Source organism: Hippopotamus amphibius, chromosome 14 (genome assembly GCF_030028045.1).
Source record: "Hippopotamus amphibius kiboko isolate mHipAmp2 chromosome 14, mHipAmp2.hap2, whole genome shotgun sequence".
Classification (NCBI taxonomy): domain Eukaryota; kingdom Metazoa; phylum Chordata; class Mammalia; order Artiodactyla; family Hippopotamidae; genus Hippopotamus; species Hippopotamus amphibius.
Window position 1 is genome coordinate 62481835 of NC_080199.1, and position 26145 is coordinate 62507979.

Sequence of the window (26145 nt, forward strand, 5' to 3'; positions counted from 1 at the left end):
AAATCATGATATTATATGATATTTGCTTCAGCTCGATTTTATTTTTTAAGAGAAAAAAACATAGGTAGTTAAGGACTCTCTTCTCTTTGTTCCCTTCTCTCCATCCCTTGCCAGAGGTAATCGCAATCACAAGTTTGGTGTTTCTTATTATCTTGTGTTTTTAATGTTATGCTCCCCCCACATGTTTAAGTATTTATAAGCAAATATGATATTGTTTTACATGTTCTTGGACTTTATAGAATTTCTGTCAGGTCCTGTGGGTTATTGAGATTTATCCGTGTTGGTAAGCGTAGCTCTAACCTTTAATTTTAAATCTTCTAGTATTCTATTTAATCGCCATTAAAGTATTCTGTGAATGAGCATTTAGGGTTTTCCAGTTTTTTTATGTGACTGACTAGCTGTTGTGAAAATCCGTGTAGAGGTCCTAATTCACGGGAGAATTTTTCTGGTCTAAGGCGCTTAGCTAAAAGCAGAACTGCCGGGCACAGAAAGGAAGCGTTGTGCACCTCACTAAATGTGCCACATTACTCTCCAAATGGGTTGTACCAAGTTTGACTTCCAGTATTTCAGAGTTTCTCTTCTTCCTAGTCAACACTTGATTCTGTGAAATTTATTTATTTATTTATTTTTGGTATGGTAAAAGTATGTTTAATTTTGTAAGAAATTGCTGCACTGTCCTCCAGTGTGGCTGTACCATTTTACATTCCCACCTGCAATGAATGAGAGTTCATGTTGTTCATGTTTTAATTTGTAATTCCCTGAGGACATATGATGACATGTGTTGAGCATCTTTTCATACACTTATTTGCCATTTGTAATATCTTCTTTGGTGTTGCCTGTGCAGATCTTTTGTCCTATTTTTAATTGGGTTGTTATCATTTAATTAGGTTTCATAGGGTTGTCTTATCGTAAAGTTTTAAAAGCTCTTTATGTCTTGACTACAAGTCCTTTATCAGATATATTTTACCAATATTTTCTCCCAATGTGTGGCTTTTCTTTTCATTCTCTCTTTATAGTGCCTCTCTGGGTCTATGGTTTGGTGTTTGTCATGATACTATGAGATTTTAATGTTTTCCTCTCTGATGCGTGTGAGATGGTCTCTTGTTATTTGCATTTTCAGTTCCTAGATTACTTAGTGGGCTTGCACCTCGTTTGCTGTGCTTCAGTGCAGCTCTGTTTTTTGATTCTATGACTTGTGTTCAGAGACTACACTTTGAGATCTTAGTTTTGCTTATATGTATTTATTCACATATAAATAAATTCTAATGATTTATTATATATATTTGCTTTTAATTTTATTTATGGTGTTTCCTGTCATATAGAAGCTTGTTATGTAATTAACATTCATCATTATTTTCCTTTATAATTTTGCTTTTCTCATTTAGCTTCTTGATGCAACTGGAATTTATTTGGTTTACTGTGTAAAGGAGGGATCTACTTTTAGTGTAGTTTTTTTTTTTAATGTGATTAACCACTTCCCCCAGCACTATTATTGAAAAATCTAAAGTTTCCTCACTGATCTGTAGTGATAATAATGATACCTGTTGTTATTATTTGGTGTTCACTGCATGTTAAAGGTAATGTTCTGGGAGCTTAACTATATTTAACTGTTAATCCTCACAACTACCCTAAGAGGTAGGTATTGTAATTATGCCCAAACTAAAGGTGGAACAACTGAGGCACACAGAAATTAAGTCACTTGCCCAAGGTCACAGGGCTGTAAGTGACTGAACCAGGACTCTCACCCAGCTGTCTAGTTCTCAAACCCTTGTGCTTATCCGTTGCTCTAACAGTATTGTCAAATGTGCACAGATCTCTTTCTGGCTCTCCGTTCTCTTCCATTGGTCACTTGTGTATCCCTGAGCCGGTATAACAGTCTTAATTACTATGATTTTATGATAAACCTTGGCTGTTTTTTTGACACTTTGAATTTGGGATCAGCTTATCAGGTTTCACAAAAAATTTCTATTGGAATTTTAACTGGAATTCCACTGAATTTATAGATGAATTTGAGGAAAAAATAGACATCCTCATAATATATGAGTCTCTCTATCCGTTAACAGGGTCTGTCTCTCCAATTATCCAGATCTTCTTTTATGAATTTCAAAAATGTCCAACAATTTTTTTTTTTCCTATAGAGGTCTAGAACTTTGGGTTAGGCCTGTTCCTGGGTAGGTTTGTTTGTTTTGTTTTGTTAATACATTTTTTAAATGAGCTATTATTGGTATACACAAACACTGTTGATTTTTTTTTTTTTAATCTCGTCCAACAATCTTGCCAAACTCTCAAATCTAAAAGTCAGATTCACCTGGATATTTTATTTGGACAATCCTCATCTTTAAATAAAGATGATTTTTTTTTCCTAAATTTAAAAATTTTGGGGCCTCTTAATTTCTTTTTCTTGTTTTACTGAATTTTTCTAGACTATTGTGTTATAGTAGTGATTAAAAGCATTTTAGTGAGCCTTGTCTTGTTTCTTACATTACTGGGATGCTTCTAGATTTTATCATTAAATTTGTGTATACTTTAGGTTTTTAATACTTTTACTTTATTAAAATTAGGAAGTTCCCTTTTATTTCTAGATCGCTACAAGTTAAAGTATTGAATATTATGAAATGCTTTTTTCTGCATCTATTGTATTGATCTTCTGGCTTCTTTCCTTCTCTTTCTCTGGCCATGCATAATGCTAGATGCTTTATTTTGTATATACACGACTTGATTTTTTTTTAATCTCAAACTTACAGAAAAGTTGCAGTATAAAGAACCTTTTTGTTGGAACTGATAAAAGAAATATTCACATATTGAGATATAGGAAGGTCATTCTGGCTTGAGTTAACTTGAGTTAACTTGAATTTTATTCTAACTAAAGTAGCCTGTTTGTGGTCTATCAAGTATACATTGTACATCTGCTTTAATTATTAGAGAAAAGGACACGTTGACCAGAAGTAAAGAATGTCCATGTTAAAAATAAAGATTAAATGCCCCTCTTCCTGGGATGCCAATGCTGGTCCTCCTTTGATGATAAGACTCCCTTCCCAGGTGCCAAGGCCATACTGATTCACTGTGTACATGCTGGTCTGTTCTCTTTTTTTTCAAATCTTGAAGAAATGTAACGCTGACTTGTTTAATGTTCTTTGTTCTGACAAGATATAAACTGTGCTGGAAACAGTGCTTCTCCAGAGCAGTTTCTCAGAGTAATCTGGGAAGTGGGCTTCCAGGCTAGTCCTTAATTCAGCTCAAATAAAACTCTTTTCTATTCGTATTATAGATCGTGTATTGATTATTTTTGTTGACAGAACCATTTAAAATTAAATTGAGGCACGATGTGTTTCCTTTCCTGAATACTTTAGTATGTATTTTCTAGAAACAGCTACATTCACACAATCACAATGTTACCATCAAAATCAGGAATTTAACAATATATTACTACCACCTAATCCTCAGACCACCCAGGTTTCAGGTTCAAGTGTCCTAATGACTTTTTTTATAACAAAAGATTCCGATTCAGAGGTTACATTTGGTTTTCATGTCTCAAATTTTCTCCTTTTAATCTGTTAGTAATAAGTTATGTTCTTGTTTATTTTCTGCTGTTAAACCACTCTGAGGGTAACACTATTTGATTGTGATGTTTTGTTCTAATATATGTTAATGTTAATTTGCTATTTTTAGTTAACTTTTGTCAGTATAATTTACATTTAAAAAAGCACTCATTTTAAATGTATAGTTCGAAGAGTATTAAGACATGTATTTACCAATGTAACCACCACCGCCACCAAGATGTAGAACATTTCCATTACCCCAGAAGGTTCCCTCATGCCTCCTTACAACGTCTTCCTCCCCACCCCAGCTGCTATAGATTGAGCCTGTCTTTCTCATCTCATGTGAAATGAGATGGCTTCTTTTGCTGATTACAGTATTTGGAGACTCTTCCATGCTGTTTCTTTTTCTTTTTTTAAATAATTTTATGTATTATTTTGGCTGTATCAGGTCTTTGTTGCTGCACATGGGCTTTCTCTAGTTGTGGCAAGCAGGGGCTACTCTTTGTTGTGGTGCTTGGGCTTCTCATTTTGGTGGCTTCTCTTGTTGCGGAGCATGGGCTCTAGGCGCATGGGCTTCAGTAGTGCACCGTGTGGGCTCAGTAGTTGTGGCATGTGGGCTTAGTTGCTCGGCAGCACATGGGATCTTCCTGGACCAGGGATCGAACCCATGTCCCCTGCATTGGCAGGCAGATTCTTAACCAGTGCACCACCAGGGAAGTCCCCCACGTGTTTCTTATATTGCTGTTTTGTTCCTTTTTATTTCCACATTATATTTCATTGTAAGGGTCTGTCACAATTTGTTGCTCCATTTGCCTGTTGATAGACATATTTGTTAATTCCAATTTGAAGATATTAAGATAAGTCTGCTGTGAACATCTGAATATGTGTCTTCATGTGGACATATTTTTTGTGTGTGTTACAGTCACTAGTTACTTTTTTTAGATTCCACATATAAGAGATAACATGCAGTATCTGTCTTTTTCTGACTTATTTCACTAATAATAACTTCCACATCCATCCTTGTTGTTGCAAATGGCAAAATTTCATTCTTTTTTATGGCTGAATAGTATTCCATTGTATATATGTACCACATCTTCTTTATCAATTCATCTGTTGATGGACACTTAGGTTGCTTCTGTACCTTGGCTATTGTAAATAATGCTACTATGAACACTGAGGTGTGTATATCTTTTTGAATTAGTGTTTTCATTTTCTTTGGATGTATACCCAGGTGTGGAATTGCTGGATCATATGATAGTTCTCTTTTTAGTTTTTTGAAGAACCTCCATGTTGTTTTACACAGTGGCTGTACCAATTTACATTCCCACCATCAGTGTACAAGAATTCCCTTTTCTGCACATCCTCACTAACATTTGTTTGTGGTCTTTTTGATGATAGCCGTTCTGACAGGTGTGAGGTGATAGCTCTTTATGGTTTTCATTTGCATTTCTCTGATGATTAGTGATGTTGAGCATCTTTTCATGTGCCTGTTGGCCATCTGTATGTTGTCTTCGGAAAAATCCATTCAGGTCTTCTGCCCATTTTTTAATCTGGTTGTTTTGTGATGTTGAGTTGTATGAGCTGTTTGTATGAGGGTGAGTCAAAAATTATCTGCTGTAAGCCAGCATGCGGATAATTTTTGACTCACCCCCATATATTTTGGGTAGTAACCCCTTACCAGTCATATCATTTGCAAATATTTTCTCCTATTCAGTAGGTTGTCTTTTTGTTTTGTTGATGGTTTGTTGATGCAAAAGGTTTTAAGTTTAATTAGCTCCCATTTGTTTATGTTTGCTTATGTTTTCCTTGCGTTTGGAGATAAATGCAAAAAAATATTGCTATGATTTATGTCAAAGAGTGTTCTGCCTATGTTTTCTTCTAGGAGTTTTATGGTGTCCAGTCTTTAATCCATTTTGAGTTTATTTTTGTATATGATTTGAGAAGATGTTCTAATTTCATTTTTTAACATGTGGCTCTCCAGTACTACTTATTGAAGAGACTGCCTTTTCTTCACTGTATATTCTTGCCTTCTTTAAATGTGGACATATGCTTTTATTTCTTGGGTGAATACCTACAAGAGGAATGCTGGGTCATAAAGTAAGTGTATGTTTAAAGGTGATTGCATCATTTTACATTTCTACCAACAATGTGTAAGAGTTTCATTTCCTCCATACCCTCATGGACACTTGGTATTTTCAGTCTTTTAATTCTAAGCAGTCTAGTGAGTGTGTATTGGTATCTCATTGTGGCTTTAATTTGTCTGAGGGTTAATGATTTTGAGCATCTTTTCATATGCTTATTCACTATTTGTAACTCTCCTCTGAAGTGTCTGTCCAGATTTTTTGCCCATTTTTAATTGAATTGTTTGTCTTATTGAGTGGCAAGAGTTTTTCCTGTATTCTGGATATATGTTTTTTGTCAGATATGTGAATTGTGAATATTTTCTCCCAGTTTCTGGCTTGCCTTTTTGTTTTCTTAGCAATGTCTTTCAAAGAGCAAAAAGTTTTAATTTTGATGAATTCCAACTTAATCACTTCTTCATAGTTTCTGCTTTTTGTAAGAAATCTTTGTCTATGCCAGTGTCAGAAATTTTTTATCTTGTGTTTTTCATGCCCTTATTATTTAAATATATGTATAATGTTGATCTTTCATTCAGAGTGGTTTGGATTCTTTTGGTTTCAAGAAGATCTTGGAAACTCAAGCCAACCTAAGTATAAAAGGGGCTTTGCAATACTTTGCAGGGGCATTTTGTGGCTTCTGAAGGCAGGCACACAGGTGGGTCCAAGAAACAGGAGCTGGGAAGCCATCAGGAACCCAGGACGTCCTCTCTAGCCCTCGTTTTTGTTGTCCTCTCTTTGTAGAGTGACTTGTTCTGACCATGTGGCTCAGAGCCTGTTCCACTCTCCTAGAACAGGGACTTTGACTGGCCTAGCTTGGGATCAGGGTCCCGACCAGGTCCCGTTAGCCATTGGAGGTCAGGGTTATGCAGTATAAAACATGCCTGGGGATCAAGACCACTCCCAAAGAAAAGCAGGGTGACTTGAGATCTGCTCCCATTCCCCCAAAGGTGGTCACTGTTCTACCCCCAATCCATCTTCCAATCCTGGTGAGGACTTTTTGGTACCATTTTCTGACTTGTAGGTTTCAACATTACTCTGTGCACACTCTGGGCTTTTTTCTTTTCCCGATCTGCAGCTGTATTCCTCAGCACTTGTGGAATGTGAGGATCATGACCCGTGTAATCATGATAGAAATTTTGATGTGGAATCAGTAAAGAAAGAAATCAGGAGAGGAAGGCAGTTGGTAAGTATCAATGATTTTATTACTCACAAAGACAAACAGACCCTTGGTGATGCCTTCAACAGAAAGTCTATTTGATTGATAAACCAGGGATAGAGATGCATCTTGGAGAGCTGAAAGAAGTAGGACCTGTGTTGGAAACTTAGATTCAACTGAATATTTTAATATTCTAAAAGAAACTACAGTATGCTTCATCAGCAAAGTAGATATGAGTAGAATGCTTTGGCACTAAGTAGAAGGAACTCCAAGTCAAGCTGGTTTAAAAAAAAAAAAAGATGCTTATTTTCTCACTTAGCCAGAGGAAAAACTGGCTTCAGGGTTGGTTGATTTGGTGGCTCAAGGATGTCATCAAGCGCCCATCATCCTTTCAGCTGGTCCCTTTGTGATCATAGGGTAGCCACAGGCAGCAGCTGAAGCATCAGGCTTTCTTGTTCCTATCGAAAGTTCATCCCCATGCATGGAATAAGAGCCCTTCTGAAAGTTTAGGCCACACCCCTCTCACTGCATCAGTTGCTAGACACGACCATAACTAATCAGGATCTACCCTTGGAGCTGGGGTCAGCTGCCCCTGGGAAGGAAGAATGCTGAGTAGTTACCCTACTGGGTCTGCTGCAGTAGACTCCTTCTGTGACAGGCCCTTCACAGCTTAATCAGCAGTATAGCAACCGTGAGCACTAATACCCTTACCACCACCACAATCCACAATCAGGTTAGTGATGTGGAGCAAACATTCGTTTTAGTCCTTGCAAGATGTCAGCACATACGTGGGCAGTTTCCACATTGCATGATGTGCTTTGAGAAGCGTCAGCACAGGGTGCTCAGTGAGCAGGCAGCTCAGCACAGGTGGTGCTCAGGAAGCCTTCCTAGTTGGGGATGGGGGAGGGCGGGAATGAAGATGGGGAAGAGGGAATTCCAGAGAGAGGGAACTGGGTGCGCAAAAGTGTGGAAGGCAAGAAAGAAGATGTGGCACATTCATAGAACTGTAAGCATAGGACTCTCCCTGGCATTCTCTCTACTGACCCTATGTAACTCCATAGGATGTACTGGAAGGTGTGAAACCATTCCCCGCCATTAGGTAATGAGTTGACATTGGTTTTCACTCTTAACAGTGAACGCTGCAGAAAACATCTTTGTTTATCATCCTTGTGTGCTGGTTTGAGCAGGGCTGTACAGCATATTCCTAGAAGTGGAACAGCTGAGTCAAAGAGAATGCCCTTTAAAATCTTTGAAATGTGCTGACAAACTATTCCCCAGCAAGACTGTACCACTTTATACTTCTGTACATAGTAGATGAAAGAGCACTTCTCCCAGCCCTTGACAAAAATCAATGTCACAGACCTTGTTGATTTTTGCCAGTCTCTCAGAGTTTTACCTTGCCTTTCCCTGATCACTGGAGAGGTTGAACATTACCCCTCTTTAGGAATCATCCTCGTTCTCCCGGCTCACCCAGCGCCAGTAGTTCTTCAGTGTTCCCTGGCCGCTGTCCAGCGCAGCAGTCACTCCCTCGCAAACCCCCTGGACGCCCTCCTTACTCACAGAGCAAAGCCCCGGCCTGGGGAAGTGCGTCTGTCTGATGTCTGCAGGAGCTGAGTAGCACTGGCAGTTGAGAAGTTAACCAGAGAAAAACCCACAAATTTTTTGACTGATCTTAGATTCATGGCCATAAACCTCAAATAGACCATCAACACTTTACCCTCCAACCCTCCACATTTACTATTTCATATCCTTTCATCTCTCTTTAAAACCACCCCAACTTCCCATTCCCAAGTTGATGACTTTTTTTTTTTTTTGGATGTATTTTATTTTTTAGAGCAGTTTTAGATTCACAGGAAAACTGAGGGGATGGTACAGAGTTCCTGTATTCCCCCTGCCCCCACACGTTCACAGTCTCCCCTTTGTCAGCATCCTCCACTAGAGCGGACATTTGTTAGAACGGAGGAACAGCACTGACACATCAGAAACACCCAAAGGCCACAGTTTACATTAGGGTTCACTCCGGGTATCATACATTTCTTTGCCTGATTCTTACCGAGAAAATGGAAATGATTAGACAGGAACTCCTGCTGTCCAAACCACCACACACCAGCCTGTCCCCAGACTCTCAGACCTCCCTCTTGTCAAAGCCAGTCCTGCACTTGGGCTTTGGAGCCATCCCCCCACCCCTCCTTAAGGACTAGGCGCTTGCATTTTCCTCCACCCCTCACATCAGTATCCCTTCTTTCTACTAGATTTTTCTCGCCGGCATAGAAACATGATCAAACGATCATGTCATCTTTAAAAAAAAAAAAACTCTCTCTTATACACAAAAAGCTGGTCAATTACAGTGTTGCTTGCCCGACCCTAGTTGGCCTGTCAGTAGTATCATCATACAGGGGTCCCTGCCTTGCATCTTAAAGCACTTCCTTCTTTTGACTTCCTGGACACACTCTGCTAGTATGTCTCTTCCCGTTCTGGCTGCTTCTTCCCAGGTGCCTTGGCTGTTTTTCCTCCTCTGCTCAACCTTTACAGTTTGGAGTGCCCAAGGCTCTGTCCTGGGCTCCTTCCTCAGTCTGAACATCCTTCCTGCATGACCTCATCCAGTTCCCGTGGCGTCAATACCATACGTATGCCGGGACTCTGTCTCCAGCCCTGACGACCAACCTGACATACCTGACGTACCTGGATATCTAATAGCATCTCATGTTAAACTGGCCAGAAAAGAATAGTTCCATCCCCTGCACACACATACCCACGATTCACCCAAACCTGTTCACTTCTCACATCATGTATGCACCATCATCTCCCCCTCAACCCCAGCCCAGCAGCGAGCCCAGCAGCATCACCTTACAGACCTCGCATCCTCCTCTTCTCACTGCCACTCACCCACCGTGGTGAAGGCTGATCTCACTCTCTCGGACGGTTGCTGAACACCACGGATACGTGTCCTGCTTTCTCTCCCGCCCATCCCTCCCCAGACCATTCTCCACACAGCCGCCAGAACAGTGTCTCTAAACTGTGAATCGGTTTACCCTCCTCTTGCACAAAGATAAAACCCCAACTCAACACTGTGGCTCGTAAGCCCTACATGACCCAGCCCTCACGTACCTTTTGGATCTTAGCTCAGACTCTCTCCCTTGCCTCTTCTCTGCTCCAGCAACACTACCGGTCCCTCTTGTCCTTCCTGTAAGCTTGCCAGTGGGGAAACTCATTCTTGCCACAAGAACATAAGGCCTTCTGCTTACGACATCCTTCCCCCTGTTTTAATGCAGACTAGGAGCTCTTTATTATTAAGATCTAATCTTCTATGTCGCCTCCTCAGGGAAGCCCTCTATATCACTGGCCGCCCAGTCTGAAGTAGGGACCCGGAGACACTTTGTCACTTTGCCTTAATTCTCTACACAGGTTTGCTTTCCTTGATCATTGTCTGTCTCCACTAGAAGGTTCACTACTTCATGCAGGCAGGTACCTTATCCACCACTGTTTCCCCCTTCCTAGAACGGGGCCTGCCAGGCCACAGCTTCTCTGTAGTCTTTCAGTGAGTCAGTGTTCTTCTGTGATTTGCCTCTTCCCATTTTTCTGTGGGTTATCAGAGTCTTAACCCTTTACCAGCTATGCAGCAAACAGTCTTCCTTTTTTTTTTTTTTTTTTTAATGGTATCTATCACCTTAAACGTGGAGCTTAAGTTTTTTATATAGTCAGATCTGTCAGTCTTTTTCTTTGTGGCTTCTGTGTTTCCTGCCTTGCTTAGAAAGCCTTCCTCACCTCAATACCGTACTTTTTTTCTTTCTCTTATGTTTTCTCATTTTTTGTAGGTTTTTTAAGATACTTATTTTTAATACAGAGCTTTAATCCATGTGGAATTTATTTGGGAATATATTGTGAGGTAGGGGTCTAACTTTCTTTCCTATACATATAGTCAGATGGCCCCCCAACATTAAAGGATCATTCTTTGCTCTCTGACTTCAAATTCTGCCCTTGGCACAACCTAATTTCTCAGCCATGTTGGAATTTTATGTACTTGCTTGCGCTCACCTAGGGGTACGGTGTGAGCTATCACCTCCAGTTCTGCTAGGTGGTTTCATTGTGCTTCCACTTCAGCCAGCCAGAGCGTGATGTAAACCAGCCATGGTCACGGCTCAGATTCCCCCAAACAGTCAGGTTTCCGTGGCCACGTACCGTCCTCCTAGCCATCTACCCCACCTTCCTGTCAGACCGATAGACTGATATGTAAAAGCAAGAGATCAAATGAATTGAACAAAGAAAAAAGCTGCTTCCTCAGGGGCTTGTTTTCGCTTTGTTTTTTGGACATTTTTGGCCTTTCTGTATAGATGCCAAAGACTTCCTTTCTCTCACGTCTCCTCAGTAGTGCCTCTGTGAGACTGTCACCCCCAGGGAGGAATCCGGGTCTGAGAGAGGGAAAGGGACTGGCTCAAGGTCACACAGCTGTTAGTAGCACTGCCGGGAGCTGCCCTTCGCCACAGGCTCCGTGTCCCCAGCAGAACCTCTTGCCTAGAGCTGGACAGTGTTGCCAACCCTGCTTTTTAGAAATCTCTTTTAAAAAGAGAGGAGAGGGGTTTGGGGAAGAAAAGGGTTTTCTGTTTTGAATCGGATCGTTACAAAACATTCCAGTTAGTTGAGGTTTTGCTGAAATTTCAAAATGAGCAGCTAAATGGCAGGACCCAGTATTTGCAGCTGAGGACATTAGGGCTGCCAACTTAAAAATAATATTTGATGGCATCTTTAACTTTAAATTTTAACAAAGCTTCTGAAAAAAAAAAAACAGGTGCTTACTCAGTAAAATCTGTTCTTCTGTAGAAATGCACATTTTGTGGGGAAAAAGGAGCCACCGTGGGATGTGATTTAAAATGCTGTCACAAGAGTTACCACTTTTTCTGTGCCAAGAATGACCACGCAGTTCTACAAGCTGACGGATCTGAAGGAACTTATAAGTATATAATAAAGCAGTTTTAAAGCCACATTTGGGGGATTGGAGTAAGAAAGGGTTAGATTAAGACATGGAGATGTTTTTTAAGCTAATTTTATGCAAATGGTTTCCAAGTAAAAATGTGGTTTGGGAGATGCCCAGGTGGGAACCTAACTTTAAAACACCTTCCCTAAGTGTCATAGGAAGAAAACAAACAAGGTTGGTTTTGTTTCGGGTTTTACTGTCCCTGCGTCCTTTCTCTCCTCGTAGAAAGCACTGGTTGTCATAGTGGCACAAGTGACCTAACAGGTGGCCACAAGGCTGGGAACCAGTTCACACGTGCTCTTTTTTGCAAACAGAAAAGGAGCCTGGCTTGTTAGTCACAGGTCCATGCTTTACCCATCTTGGCTCCAAATGAATGTATTTTCCCACCTCTGTCACCACCCTCTTAACTATAAATAGCCTCTAAAATTGATAAAGAAACTATGCAGCAAATAGTTATCAGTCGTTAAGTCCTTAAATAAACTTACCTTGTTTGTGTTGCCTTTGGCTTTGAAATCTTGTTCCTTGTTTTTCAATAATTCTTTGATGTTACCTTTGACCCAGTAAGGCATATTTCAAGTCCAATACAAGTATATTTGTTTTATCCAGGAAGAAACTTGACCTTCCTTCTGATGAAAGAAGTCAGTTCAGTTAAGTCATTATACAATTTAGTCAGAAGAAATCAGTAAGCCAGTTTTTAACTGATTCAGGTCATGTTCGGCGAACTCTTTTTTTGTATGTAGATGCAGTCTAGAATATGTCACATAAAGGTGAAGGAAATAACGGTCAAGAGGTTAGTTTTGACCTTTTTTAAAGTTATGAGATGGAGTTAAACAGAGAACAGTGGTCTAATGTTGATGGGCCAGGCAGATACTTCTCACTTCTTTGGGGCGTGTGAATAGATTCTGATTGAACTGGACTTTTTAAATTTCAGTGAAATATATACTTTTTTTTCACTCATAGTATCTGAATAATAGGATTAGTGTTATGAGAGAGTTATTTTTATTTTTAATTGAAATATAGTTGATGTAGTGTTGTGTTAGTTTCAGGTGTATAGCAAAGTGATTCAATTATACATATACACATATATATATTCTTTTCCCTTTATAGGTTATTAGAAAATATTGAGTATAGTTCCCTGTACTATACAGTAGGTCCTTGTTATCTATTTCACTGATATATATAGTAGTATGTATGCCTTAATCCCAAACTTCTAATTTATCCCTCCTGGAGGATTATTTTTCATATGATTTTTGTAAGATCTGTTATATTCCTAAAGGATATTTTAAAATTCCATATAGAGGGTAGATTTTTTTCCCTCTGTGGACATACATATATCCCCAGTTTTATCAAAGTGCTGGAACACTTTTATTACTTTATCTATTAACCACTTACTTTATGCCAGAATGCCTCAAAGTACTTTACAAATGTTATTTCGTTTAATACTCATAATAGCCTGCAAGGTAGATACTATTATCCCCATTTTAAAGATGAGGAAACTGAGGCCCTTAGAGGCAGTAATTTGTATGCAGTCCACACATTTGGTAAGTGGCAGAGCTGGGCTTCAGGGCTCCAGAGTCTTTGCTCTTCCACACCATATCCTCTTTAAGCTTAGGGGCCGTAGATCCTAAAATAGGGGCAAGCCTAACATTCAAAGAAGTTTGTTAAATAATTTAAAATCTGATTTTACACATTCCATAGGTATTTTCTTGCTTGAGACTAGACAGGAAATGTGTAAATATGTTAATTTTATATTCTTTTTTATATTTGATTTGCTGAGAAACTCGTGGATTTTAGTATTCTGTTTCACTTTTATTATTTACCTTCCCAAAGAGCTTGTTCTATTATGACTTCTCCAAAGACTTAAGTCACCCACTAGAAAGACTATTATTAGCAGAGCTACAAGGTCAAACAAAAGGGAGTCAAGTTCTTGCTATACCTTAAAATCTGAAAAAATACTGATCATATATTAGAAGAACCAATAGAAACTCCATAAAATAATCTTGTCATAGTTTTATCAAGTATTAGGTGAACTTTTATTCATTTTAAAATTGAATTTAAACATTCGGAGTGGCTGTCATGCACAAGACCCCTTGTTAGGTGCAGTGAGAATATAAAGAGAAACAAAACATGAACTAAAACTCATCACCTCATGGGAGGACCAGAAGGTCAAAACTAGTAGGAGCACATGGTATGATGGGAGCAGGAGGGGATTTATGTGACGCTGGCCTGGCCCTCAGCTGATAATTGTTGAAAATGGGTGATGGGTGGGGGCACAGGAGTTCATCAGATCTCCTCCACTTTTATATATGTTTGAAATTTTCCATAAAAAAAAATAAGTAGCTGGCAAACAAAAGTGCTCCGAGATACCAGAATCCAAAGGGTGAGGAGATTAATATTAATTGGGGGGGGTGGGGGCAGGTGGGGTTTCTGGGAAGACTGCATGGAGGAGGCGGGACTGGTATAAGACGGGCAGAATTCATACAGTCCCCCGAGGCAAGGGGGACCCTGCATCCTGAGGGTCCGCACCATAAGGAAGGGAACTGGGGGCTGAGGAGGAAGAAAGCCTGGAGAGAAAACGGGGCCTGAGCAGCTCCTTCAGGTTCACTCACCGCACTTCTTTGCTGTAGCTGCTCTGCTTCTTCCTTCTGTTCTAGGGCACTGATCAATTGTAGGCTCATGCAGTGCAAGTCTAAGATCTGGGGGAAATGCCTGTTGAGTTAAAAAACTACTTTCCCCCCAAATTAAGGCATGCAGTTTTGTGCTTATTGTTGAAAATCAGCAGAACTTTGTGTAGTCCGATGAAAATTTGTCTTAGCTGTTGGTCTCTAGGTATTTTCTTTATACAGTAAAATCCCACTGACCACTATATATGAACAAGTATTATTCAAAATATGTAGTCAGCACTCACCCCTGCAGAGAGCACACTGACCTGTCTGAGGTTCAGGGGCACAGGGGACACTGGCACAGGCTCCAGTAACTACGCAGGCTTGAACTGCAGTTTTGTTTTTAACAAATATTTAGGGTTAAGCCTGCATGAAAAACAGATTAGTTCCCTTTTAAATTACAAGGCAATAGGCGTAATATTTGAAAAGTGTTAACTACCATTATTTGACTCTTTGAAATTTCATGTTTTCAGAGTGTTGTGCCAACAACATGCGGACACTCAAAATGGTAAGTCTCTAAAATTGAGTGTTGTGGGTTTAAAGAAGGGCAAACATTTACGTAAGACATGGAATAATCTGATTTACTGGCCTAAGTTAAAATACAAATATTTGAGTGAAAATCTTATATACTTTTAAAATTGTTGTCCGTCCCCGTGTGGTGTGCAACATAATGGACTAAACTTTTCTTCTTCATGAACTAGACCTACTCTCAGTGAAGCCTTTGTCCGGTGCCTTCCATTCTCACTGCAGTCAGCAGCCCAAACCAAGATACGGTAAAAAGCTTTGATTTTTGTGACTATTTGTCTTCTAAAAAGACTATCAGGATTTTCAGTAGATAAAACTGATAAAGTGCTGTATGTTCCCTGAATGCAGTTTTCCTAAGAATGCATGGTTAGCATGTCCGTTCTGAAGAAGATTGGGTCCTGGCTACCTGGAGTTCCACGGCCTTTGTGTACAGCGGGAAGTGCTGTCTTGCCAATACTAGATCTGGAATGCTCTCTGTAGACAGCTGTTGTTCCTCTTTGGAAAAGGCTTAGTTCTCTGTCATGCCAGCTGCATCCTGTGGTATAAACAATGCTCTCTAAATGACAGTGTTACCCTAATTCTTCAGCCATTACCCTTTCAACTTATCAGAAATACTATAAAAAATATTGTTGTCAATCAGTATTTACTGACAGGGAAAGATGAAAATAATGTGTTCATTTTAAAAAGCAGATTATAACACTGTTTGTAATGAACCCTTTCTGACCCTTTATATTAGAAAGACATCCTGTAAGTAGATTGCTGGGTCAGAGAGTATGAACAGTGAAATTCTGGGTAACTCTTGGCTAATTATCTTCTGAAGAGGCCGCACCAGCAGTACACAGTGACTCAAATCCTTGCAGACATTACATATTAAACATCTTAATCTGATCAATGAAAAATTCTACCTATTTTACTTTGTGTGTCTTTACTTATGGGTGAAATTGAGCGTATTCCCTATCTTTTGATCAATTATATTTGTTTTCCTGTGACCCAATTTGTTTTTCTATTTAATGAACCGTCTCTCCAGAGTTCCCCATTTGCCCATTTTTCTACCCAGTTGCCTTTCTCGTATCTTTATAAGGTCTTTTTATATTTTAAAAGTTGGCCTTTTGTCATTTGTTTTGCAAACATTTAGTCTAAGTTTGACATATCTTTTGACTTTGTAATAACCTTTGGCGTATAAGAGTTGTACATTTTACGTAGTCCAGCCTCAGTCTTTTCCTTTATGGATTCCAGTATCTACATAAATTATATTTTTCTGCTTCCTTTTCAGGAAAAAGCAAAAGGGGAAGGAAAAAACGTCTCTCCACGAGCAATTATGTACAGGTAATTTGACTTTATTATAGCTTTAAGTTTCTCCATACAATGTCTTTTTTTAACCACTCTGAATTTCAGGTGACACAATAATAGATAAGATGAATATTAAAGAGAAGCTGGATGTGTCTTGGGTATCCAAGCACATAATCTCCAGGAGGTGACCCTCGCATGGCTCCTGTAACACATCCCCTGGTACCAAATCAGACAGAGGATCTGAGCCCACAGGGTATTTATGTTCTTAACACAGGCATAGATGCAGTGGAACATCCTTACCTAGCCAAGTATTTCCCAGCTGCAGGATCCACATTTGACCTAATTTGTAACTGATAATTTTCTGGATTCCTATTATGTGTAAAGCATATGAAAATGTTTGGGGGATTTGCAACAGCTAATATAAGCTAAATTAATATGAGCCAGCAACCTTCACCTCTCACCTTTCATACAAGAGGTGCCTGTCACACCTCTTAATGTTTTGTTAGACAAGACAAAAACACATTTGATGTTTACATCTACAGATGAACATGGAACATGATTTTCACCATAGGCATATCACTGAATTTGGTTTTCATTTTATGCGATACAGTAAGTCCCCTACATACGAACCTTCAAGTTGCAAACTTTCAAAGATGTGAACATGTGTTCGCATGTCCAGTCATGTTGTTAGTTCACGTGTCTGGAGTACATTGTCACATGCGTGCATCCTCTACAAGTGGTTGTGCTTTTGTATACTTTATTGTACAGTACTGTATAGAGTACAGCAGTGCAGTATCTTTATTTCAAGCACAGGACCCGAACGTAGAACAGTACACGAAGGCTGCAGCAGCCGCTGAGAATGCAATCCAGTGCTACCATGTCATCTATGACAAGAAAAAAAAAGCTACTATCCAGACATCACTGGATCGTTTTTTCAAGAGGGTAGATAGAATTGAATCCAGCAAGGAACCAGAACCTGTGTCATCAACCTCAGGCGTGAGTGACATTGCAGCTTGCCCTCCATTGCTGACAATCCTTCAGCTCTACCATCTCCCGCCTCCTCTCCCTCCTCCAGTCAGTAACTCTTCTTGCCTGCTCACTCCATGCCAGCCCCTGTGTGCCAGCTGTTGTACTGTACTACTGTACTTTTCAAGGTACTGTACTGTAAGATTAAACGTTTTATTTTTTGTATGTTTTTAATGTATTATTTGTGTGAAGAGTATTATAAACCTATTACAGTAGCTGATTGTGTTAGTTGGGTACCTACACTAACTTTGTTGGACTTACGAACAAATTGGACTTCTGAATGCGCTCTCAGAATGGAACTTGTTCGTATGTAGGAGACTTACTATATTAAAATGTCAACAGTAAATAATCAGTGTAAAGTAATCTTGATCTTTCTTTCCTTCTAGCCACCTGGAATCAGAATGGCACTGGATAGGAAGGAAAAGGATGTCAGACACACAGGTTTGTCTGTAACAAACATGGCTTACAGTACTTAGTACCATGAATTTCAGAGTTGGCATCACACTTTATTCTTCTAGACTTCTAGTAATGAATTATAAGAGTAGAAATCTTTAATCGTAACTATTCACTCCATCATAACCTGAACAGATCGAAATAACTTAGGCTGGGGTGGTCCACTGCTCTTCAGTATTAAGAAAGGATACAGTTCTTGGTATAGAAGCCAGGGTTGCCTGAGTTCAGAATCCAATGACACACCAGCCCTCACACTGTGGACCATGCGCCCCCCCCCCGCCAAGAAGCTGAAGCCAATGATTGTAACTTTCTGTTAAGGAAACAGACATTCCATAATGACAGTCAACTGTGACAGAAAAAAATGAGGGAGGCTGTTATCTCAAAGATTTGAAGTTAAGTTTTAGAAAATTCTCTTTATTTATATAATCGAAGCAGAGAAATTTTTTTCACTATTTATAACATTTCATTCATTGCTTCAGCTTGGAAAAAAATGAGATATGATGAAATTACAATTAATAGAAGAGAGAAAGGTGCTGTATGTATTATGTAATAACGCTCATTCACCATTAGGCAAAGTCTGAAGTGACCGTAGAGTGATGTATGATAGCTGCCCTGAGACAGACCATTCCTTCTAAAATGTTTTTCCTACTCTTAGATGCAATTGTGAAAGTTGCTTTTCTTAAGAAATGTAAAGAAGCGGGTCTCCTTAATACTTTATTTGAAGAAATATTAGACAAACTTCATTTGATTCAGGAAAGACTCACGGATGAGAGCACTTCAGATTCAGGTACTGAAATAACAGTATTTCTACATATAGAGACTTCTCACAGACCTACATGTTAAACAAAACAAACCCCCAAAAGGACACATCTTCTTTCTTTTCTCTTTTCATTCTTTATCTCATTCTTTAATACAATTTATTGTTCCAGATCTGTCCTTTTATAAATCAACAGGATGTGGGTAATTCACAGACTCATTAATTTAGTAAAAAGTACCCTGATGCCCTAACAGTTTAACGTGTTTTCCAGAGGCTCATAACTGAGAGTGACCCCCAAGAGAACGGGCAAGTTCAGAACCACATTCAGTCACACACCTACGCCGCCCCCACCCCTCAACTGAGCACACTCGTGCTAAGATCTGAGACTGGCATTCATGATGTTAGTTTTGATTTGACTCTAATTCTGTTCCTTCAGAAAGCAAGTGTCTTTTTTTCTACTGTAAAGTACAGAAGAAAGAAGTAATTTTAATGTTTTGGTTGATGTTTGGTTTAGTTAAATGTGGCCTTTCGGAATGCGCTCTTTGGGACGCTGAAGTTCCATTTGTACATGCAGGTATATAGCCACTTAGCCTTCTCACAACCTGTGTTAGGAGCTTAAAAACTTTATTATAAATACAGCTGACACTTAAATAACATGGGTTTGTACTGTTTACTGAAAAAAAAACCCTGAATTTTTTTCAATAAATACAACACAATAAAATAAAATACTACACAACCTGTGGATGCAGAACCACAGATACAGAGGAACCACATATTTGGGGGGCTGACTAGAAGGTTATGCTTGGGTCTTTGACTGCACAGGGGGTCAGCACCCCAACCCCCACATTGTTTAAGGGTCAACTGTATAGCTATCTTAAGAGCAAAAGCTCCACAATCTATACTTTAGGCAACAATGTAAAATATATGATGATTTGAAAGGGATTTTTTCCTACATGACAAAACCAAAAGGTATAGTTAAGAGCACACATCTCCCAAAGCTCATTCATCACATTCTTTTGTTTGTTCATTCTTGTCTCTAGACCTAGCACATCTCGAACTTGAGCGTGCCCCTCAGAACCACCTGGGGGGCTTGTTAAAACAGGTAGCTGGGCCCTGTCCCTGGAGGTTCTGATCCAGTGAAGGTGCTAAGAATCTGCATTTCTAGCAGGTTCCCTGGCGAGGCTGCTGCTACTGCAGGGGCTGCCTGCTCTGTGTGCTTTTCCTTATTTGGGGTTATTCTGTGAGGTGTTTCTGCCTATATAAATTATTTAAATTAAAACTGAAAATGTTTTTCTTCCAGACTATGAAGAAATTGGGACTTCACTTTTTGACTGTAGATTGTTTGAAGACACATTTGTAAATTTTCAAGCAGGTATGAGTCATAACTGAACAGCAAAGTTTATGAATATCATATATATTGAAATACTATTCATGTGACAAAAATTCTATTTTAGAAGAATGTTCACTGTTTCATTGAATGAAAAAGCCCATTACAAAACAATATGAACCCTCACACACAGAAGAAAAAACACATATATACACAGTCTCACATGCACACAGAAAAACTGCATGTAAATGGAAACAGTAGTTATCTGTAGGTGGCTGGATTATAGTAATTTACTTTGCCTTAGTGCTCACTGTACTCATATTTCTACATTTTATACATACACAATACTTTTGTAATCAGAAAAAAAACTCATTTAAAAAAGTAGGAAAAAAAAAAGGTAGAAACAACAAAAAATTGATTGCCACATGAAAGTATTTGGGCACCATGTTTGGAAATCAGCAGGAACTGGTGAGGCTGTGATAAACCACAATACGACTGTCTCCCTCTCACTTGGTAAGATGTGTATAAATTTCAATTCTCCCAATATTAATCTTCACATCTTCAACATGGGGGAGAGGGAAGGTTGTGACTGATTGATTCTAAAGTTCATCATCAAAAAACAACAAAAAAATAGCCAAGAAATTTTTGAAAAAGAAAACCTAGTGGAAAGAGACTTATTAACCTTTCCATAAAACATCAAACAGTGGTCCTTTCACTATTTGATGTGGAGGGCACAGATTGACAGAGTTTGGGGCAAATGGCTCCCTCTGAAGTTGTACACAAACAGTGCCCTACACTCTGTTCTCTTCTAGAGATATATCTTCTTTCCAGCAAATGTGTTAGGAAAATAGATCTTCCCTGTGGAGAAAATATTAGTTCATCTTCCTGTTTCAGTATATACAAGCATTTCTCGGTTTTGTTTCCATATTACACATTTCTATTTGAATTTTATATTACATTTATAATCAGCAGAAAAGTATTGTTTTTAATCTACCAATAATAGTCTGTTTTTTACTAGTCTCTTGAGAATGTCTGCATACTTCTAATGGAAGTACCTTTTTTTTTTAAAGCAGCCTTTAAATTTTTTTCTAAAAACATTTTGTAGGTTACTTTCATACATGTTTTTCTTTCATATAAAAGTAACATGTTTGGAACACACCATATGTCACTACCTCGGTAAGTTCGTTGGGAATACGTACAGTATAGTGTAGTATTTGGGGGGTGTGAGCACCAGGAAGAGACACTTTGAATCACGTGAGATCAAACTTAAGACTTAACTTCTGACACCCCAACTAATAGACTCTCTCGCTTAATTCAGCCTTTCCGGTGTTCCAGAAAGTTAACTACAAGTATACAGATATTCTAAGAAAAGATTATGTATGTGTGTTTTAATATTCTTCAATTTTGAGGTTTTTAAAAAACGATATTGCCACTGAGTAATAATCTATAAAGCCTAACTAAAGTAGCTTCTAAGTTTCCACAATAAAAGCATTCGTGTTCCTAAGTACAACCAAAAGCTTTTATGTAACATTAAAAACTGGATGCATTTCTTTGAAAGATTTGCCCTTACCCTTGATAGTCTAACCGCATCCTCTCTTAATAAATGGATATCGTGTAGCATGAAGGTTATATAGTCGCTGCTTTCAAGTCCTCAAAGATATACAGAAGGTACTTTTTCTGCTACAAATGTATACAAAATTTTAAAGATTTAGGGACCAGCTTTATGTGTGATAAATACTAGAATTCTATGCTGAACTAGAAGAGGAAGCAAAGGCATAAAAGCATCATCTCCTGCTCACAGGACCTTAGATCCTTTTCATTTGGGGCATAGCACTGTGTATTATGCACTTTCAAAAGGAGCCAGAAATAGTACATTATGTATAAAATTACTGAATAACCTGAAGTAATTTTCTTATAGCAATAGAGAATAAAATTCATCAATCTGAAGAAAGGCAGCGGCAGCTGAAGGAAGAGATTGAGCTACTTCAGGACTTGAAACAAACCTTGTGCTCTGAGCTTCAGTCAAGTTCTACTTCAGATTCTTCTCTGTCTTCTTAAGAATGACCATTTTCTAAGCCAGGAATCAAGCACAGCTGCAAACAGGCTGAGAGCTGGAGACAGGCCTGTGAAAGCCACACATCTTCAGCACTAGGCCCCTCATGTCCCTCTGGTCCTCAAACTTCGATCCTCACCAGCTCTTACCTGTTCTTGCTGATTGGCATCTTATGCTTTTTACTGCCTCCTCCTCCTCATCTCACTTCTACCTCTCCCCTCCAATAAAGTATTTCTCAGATTCTACTTAAGTAAACTGGACCATGCCTCCCATCGCTCTAAAATCCTTTGATGGCCTCCAACCCCCCCCCCCCAAACCAGTGAGCTAAGTGGATTCCAGGTGCTCCTGCCCCAGGGCCTTTGCACATCCTGCTCTGAAGTCTTCACTGCTCCTCCTGCAGCTCTCCTCCTACCTATGCCATCTGAGAGTACTTTCTCTTCATATCCCTTCTTGGTGTAAGCCATCAAATCATACATCAAACCACTGGAGTGTAAGCAGTCTGAGGGCAGATACTATTCCTGTGTTTTCCTCCCTGTCACATCCCCAGCAGCTAGCATGTTCAATAAATGTTGAATAAGTGTATAAACTGTTTTTGAGACTAGTTCCAGCCCACAATGCTTCTTTGATAAAATAAATTTGAATATTATACCTGTACCAAACGTACCTGTCTGCTTTTTAAATTTCTCTTCAGCCATAGTCACCACAAGGGCGTAACATCATCTTCAAAATAAACATTTAAAACTGGATGGACTCTTTGAAGGTTTTTCTCAACCTAACAACATACAATTCAGATTTGTATGCCCTACTACCATGTCTGACCTCTGAAAACTTCACATTCACATTTCTACTTTTTTACCACGTTCCTCTGATCCACAACAGTGCTACATTTCAACATGTGTTTCGTCTGAATCTCCAACATGGTGTCTGGCACATAATACGCTCAAAAAATATCTGAGGAACATGATAAAAATGAAAACACGTCCATTCCTTGGGCAACCCCAGCCCAAGTCATTAATACCTGAGGGGCAAAATCTCAGTGGCTTTTCAATTTTGGCTACTAATCAGAATCACCTGAGGCACTTAAAAAACTATAGAAGCAAAAAAAAAACCTTTTAGAAGATGGCAGAGTAGAAAGACTCTGAGCTCACCTCATCTCACAGGCGTACCAAAATTACAGCTCTTTATAGAACAACTATGGATCAGGAAAACTGAACCTAACAGGAAAGAACTTCTACCAACTAAAAATACACAGAACCATGACCAGATGGGTGGGGGTGCAGAAACGCAATATAGTCAAGACCCACACCCCTGGGTGGGGGGTCCACAAATAGAATAATTACAACTGCAGAAGTTCTTCCCAAGGAACAGTGAGTCTCAGCCCCACATCAGGATCCCCAAACCCAAGGGTCTTGTGCCAAGAAGATAAGCCCCTAGAACATCTGGCTTTGAAGGCCAGTGCAGCTTACCTTCGGGAGTCCCAGAGGGCAGGGGGAGATAGAGACCCCACTCTTAAAGGGTGCACACAAAAACTCATGCTCCAGGACCCGGGGGCAGAAGCAGTCATTTGAAAAGAGGCTGAGAGAGACCTACCTGCTGATCGTGGAGACTCTCCCAGAGAAGCAGAAGGCAACTGGAGCTCACCCTGGGGACACCGAGACTAGCAGCAGCCATTTCTGGGAGCTCATTCTATCACGTGGACACTGGTGCTGGCAGGCGCCATTCTGGAATCCTCCCTCTAGGTCCAGCTGTGCCTCTGCTCACTAGCCTATAGGTGCCAGTACTGGGCTACTTCAGGCAGAACAATTGGGTGGAGGATACATGCCTCCTTAAGACCCCCTGAGCCCACAGCCACCCTTGGACACAGCCCTGCCCACCAGAGAGCCCAGAACCCAACTCCACACACCAGTGCATAGGCACCAGACCCAGATACCCTGGGGACAGCTCTGTCCACCAGGGGCCAGGCATCAGCCCTAGAATCCCCTAGGCCCCAGCCCCACCCACCAGCAAGCCTGCTCAAGCCCTAGGAAAAGCCTCACCCCTACAGGACAACCACAGCCCTGCAGCCTGCCATGGCAGGCCTCAGCTCACCCACCAGCAGGCCAGCACCAGTCCTGGAACCAGCTGGGCCCAAGCCCTGCCCACCAGGAGGTAAACACAAGCTTCAAGACAGCCCAGACACTGCAGCCAGCTGTGTTAGGAACTGACCCCACCCACCAGCTATCCAGCTCAGGGACCCCTGGGCCCTGCAGTGAGACCCCAGGATCTCTTGGACCTGACTCCTGGCTCCAGTGAGCTAGCACTAGCCCCTGGGCCAGTCTCTCACAGTTCCATAGTCAGCCACCTCATGGTCCACCCTGCCAACCAGCGGCTGGCTCTATACAAGACAGGGCCTGGCAACCAATTCCGACCAGAAGCCAGCCACACCTACCAGACTGCCCACAGTAGTCAGCCCACTGCAACAGAAGAACCCATGCAGCCTGTATGGAGGGCACCCCTAGAGCACACAGCTCTGGTGACGAGAGGAGGGGTGCATTGCTGGGACATAAGACATCTCCTACAAAAGCCACTTTTCTAAAGTCAGGAAACATAACCAACCTACCTGATACACAGAAATAAATACAGTAGGTTAGGCAAAATGAGGTAACAGAGGAACATACCCCAAATGGAAGGACAAGATAAAATCTCAGAAGAAGAACTACGTGGAGACAGAGTTCAAGGTAATGATCATAAAGATGACCAAAGAACTCAGAATAAGGATGAAGGAACAGAGCATGAAGTCAGAAGTTTTTAGAGAAGAGTTAGAAAACATCAAGAACAAACAAATGAAGACAATAACTGCAATGAAAAATACACTAGACAGAATCAACTGTAGAGTAAATGACACTGATGAACAGATGAGTGAGCTAGAAGACAGCAGTGAAAATCACTGATGCCAAACAGAAAAAAAAGAGAAAAAAATAAAGAGAAATAAGGACAATTTAAGACACCTCTGAGATAATAACAAGCATACTAACATTCACATTATAGGGAATCCCAGAAGAAACAGAGAGAAAGAGCCTGAGAACATATCTGAAGACACAGTAGCTAAAGACTTCCCTAACCCAGGAAAGGAAAGTCACCCAAGTCCAGGAAGCAGAGTTCCAAACAGGATCAACCCAAAGAGGACCACACCAAGACACATAATTAAAATGGCAAAAATTGAAAATAAAGATAGGATATTAAAAGCAACAAGGGAAAAGCAACAAGTTATCAATTCTTATAACAAAACTCCCATAAGGATATCAGCTGATTTTTCAGCAGAAACTCTGCAGACCAGAAGGGAGTGGCACAGTATATTTAAAGTGATGAAAGGAAAAAACCTACAACTAAGGCTCTCATTCAGATCTGATGGAGATCAAAAGTTTCACAGACAAGCAAAAGCTAAAAAGGTTCAGTGCCACCAAACCAGCTTTATAAGAAATGTTAAAGGAAACTTTTTAGTGAAAAAGAAAAGGCCACAACTAGAAACATAAAAATTATGAAAGGAAAAAGCTCACTGATAAAGGCAAACATACAGTAAAGATAGGAAATCATCCATGAACAAAGCTAGTAGGAAGGTTAAGAGACAAAAGTAATAAAATCATCCACAATTAGCAGTTAAGGGATACACAAAACAAATAGATTTAAAATATGATGTCAAAAACAGTAATCATGAGGGGAAGTGAGTACAAATGTAGGGCTGTTAAAATGCATTTGAAATTAAGAGATCAGCAACTTAAAATAATCACATACATATACAGATTGCTATACAAAAACCTCATGGTAACTGCAAACCAAAAATCCATGATAGATAAGCAGAGAAAAACCAGAAAGGAATCCAAGCACGACACTAAAGATAGTCACCAAATCACAAGGGAAGAGAACAAAAGAAGAACAAAAAAGAACTACAAAAACAACCTCAAAACAATTAACAAATGGCATTAACTATACACACATCAATAATTAAATGTAAATGGACTAAATGCTCCAATCAAAAGACACAGACTGGCTGAATGGATACAAAAACAAGACCTGTATACATGCTTCCCACAAGAGACTCACTTCAGATCTAAAGACACATGTAGACTGAAAGTGAAGAGATGGAAAAAGGCATTCCATGCAAATAGAAATCAAAAGAAACCTGGGGTAGCAATATTGTACGAGACAAAACCACCTTTAAAACAAAGACTGTTACAAGAGGCAAAGAAGGACATTACATAATAATCAAGGGATCAATCCAAGAAGA

General features: G+C 39.8%; 1 protein-coding gene across 1 annotated transcript in view; it reads left to right on the top strand.

Moving 5' to 3' along the window:
• SETDB2 (SET domain bifurcated histone lysine methyltransferase 2) overlaps nucleotides 1-22584 on the top strand; it is a 92885-nt gene extending 70301 nt beyond the window's left edge. The window contains exons 13-22 of the mRNA XM_057707207.1: nucleotides 6735-6842; nucleotides 11634-11767; nucleotides 14924-14958; nucleotides 15152-15223; nucleotides 16249-16301; nucleotides 17079-17411; nucleotides 17678-17732; nucleotides 18400-18531; nucleotides 19802-19873; nucleotides 21747-22584. Coding sequence (XP_057563190.1) covers nucleotides 6735-6842; nucleotides 11634-11767; nucleotides 14924-14958; nucleotides 15152-15223; nucleotides 16249-16301; nucleotides 17079-17411; nucleotides 17678-17732; nucleotides 18400-18531; nucleotides 19802-19873; nucleotides 21747-21886 — 1134 coding nt within the window. The 3' untranslated portion in view covers nucleotides 21887-22584. The remainder of the gene's footprint in view (nucleotides 1-6734; nucleotides 6843-11633; nucleotides 11768-14923; nucleotides 14959-15151; nucleotides 15224-16248; nucleotides 16302-17078; nucleotides 17412-17677; nucleotides 17733-18399; nucleotides 18532-19801; nucleotides 19874-21746) is intronic.
• The last annotated feature ends 3561 nt before the right edge of the window (nucleotides 22585-26145 follow it).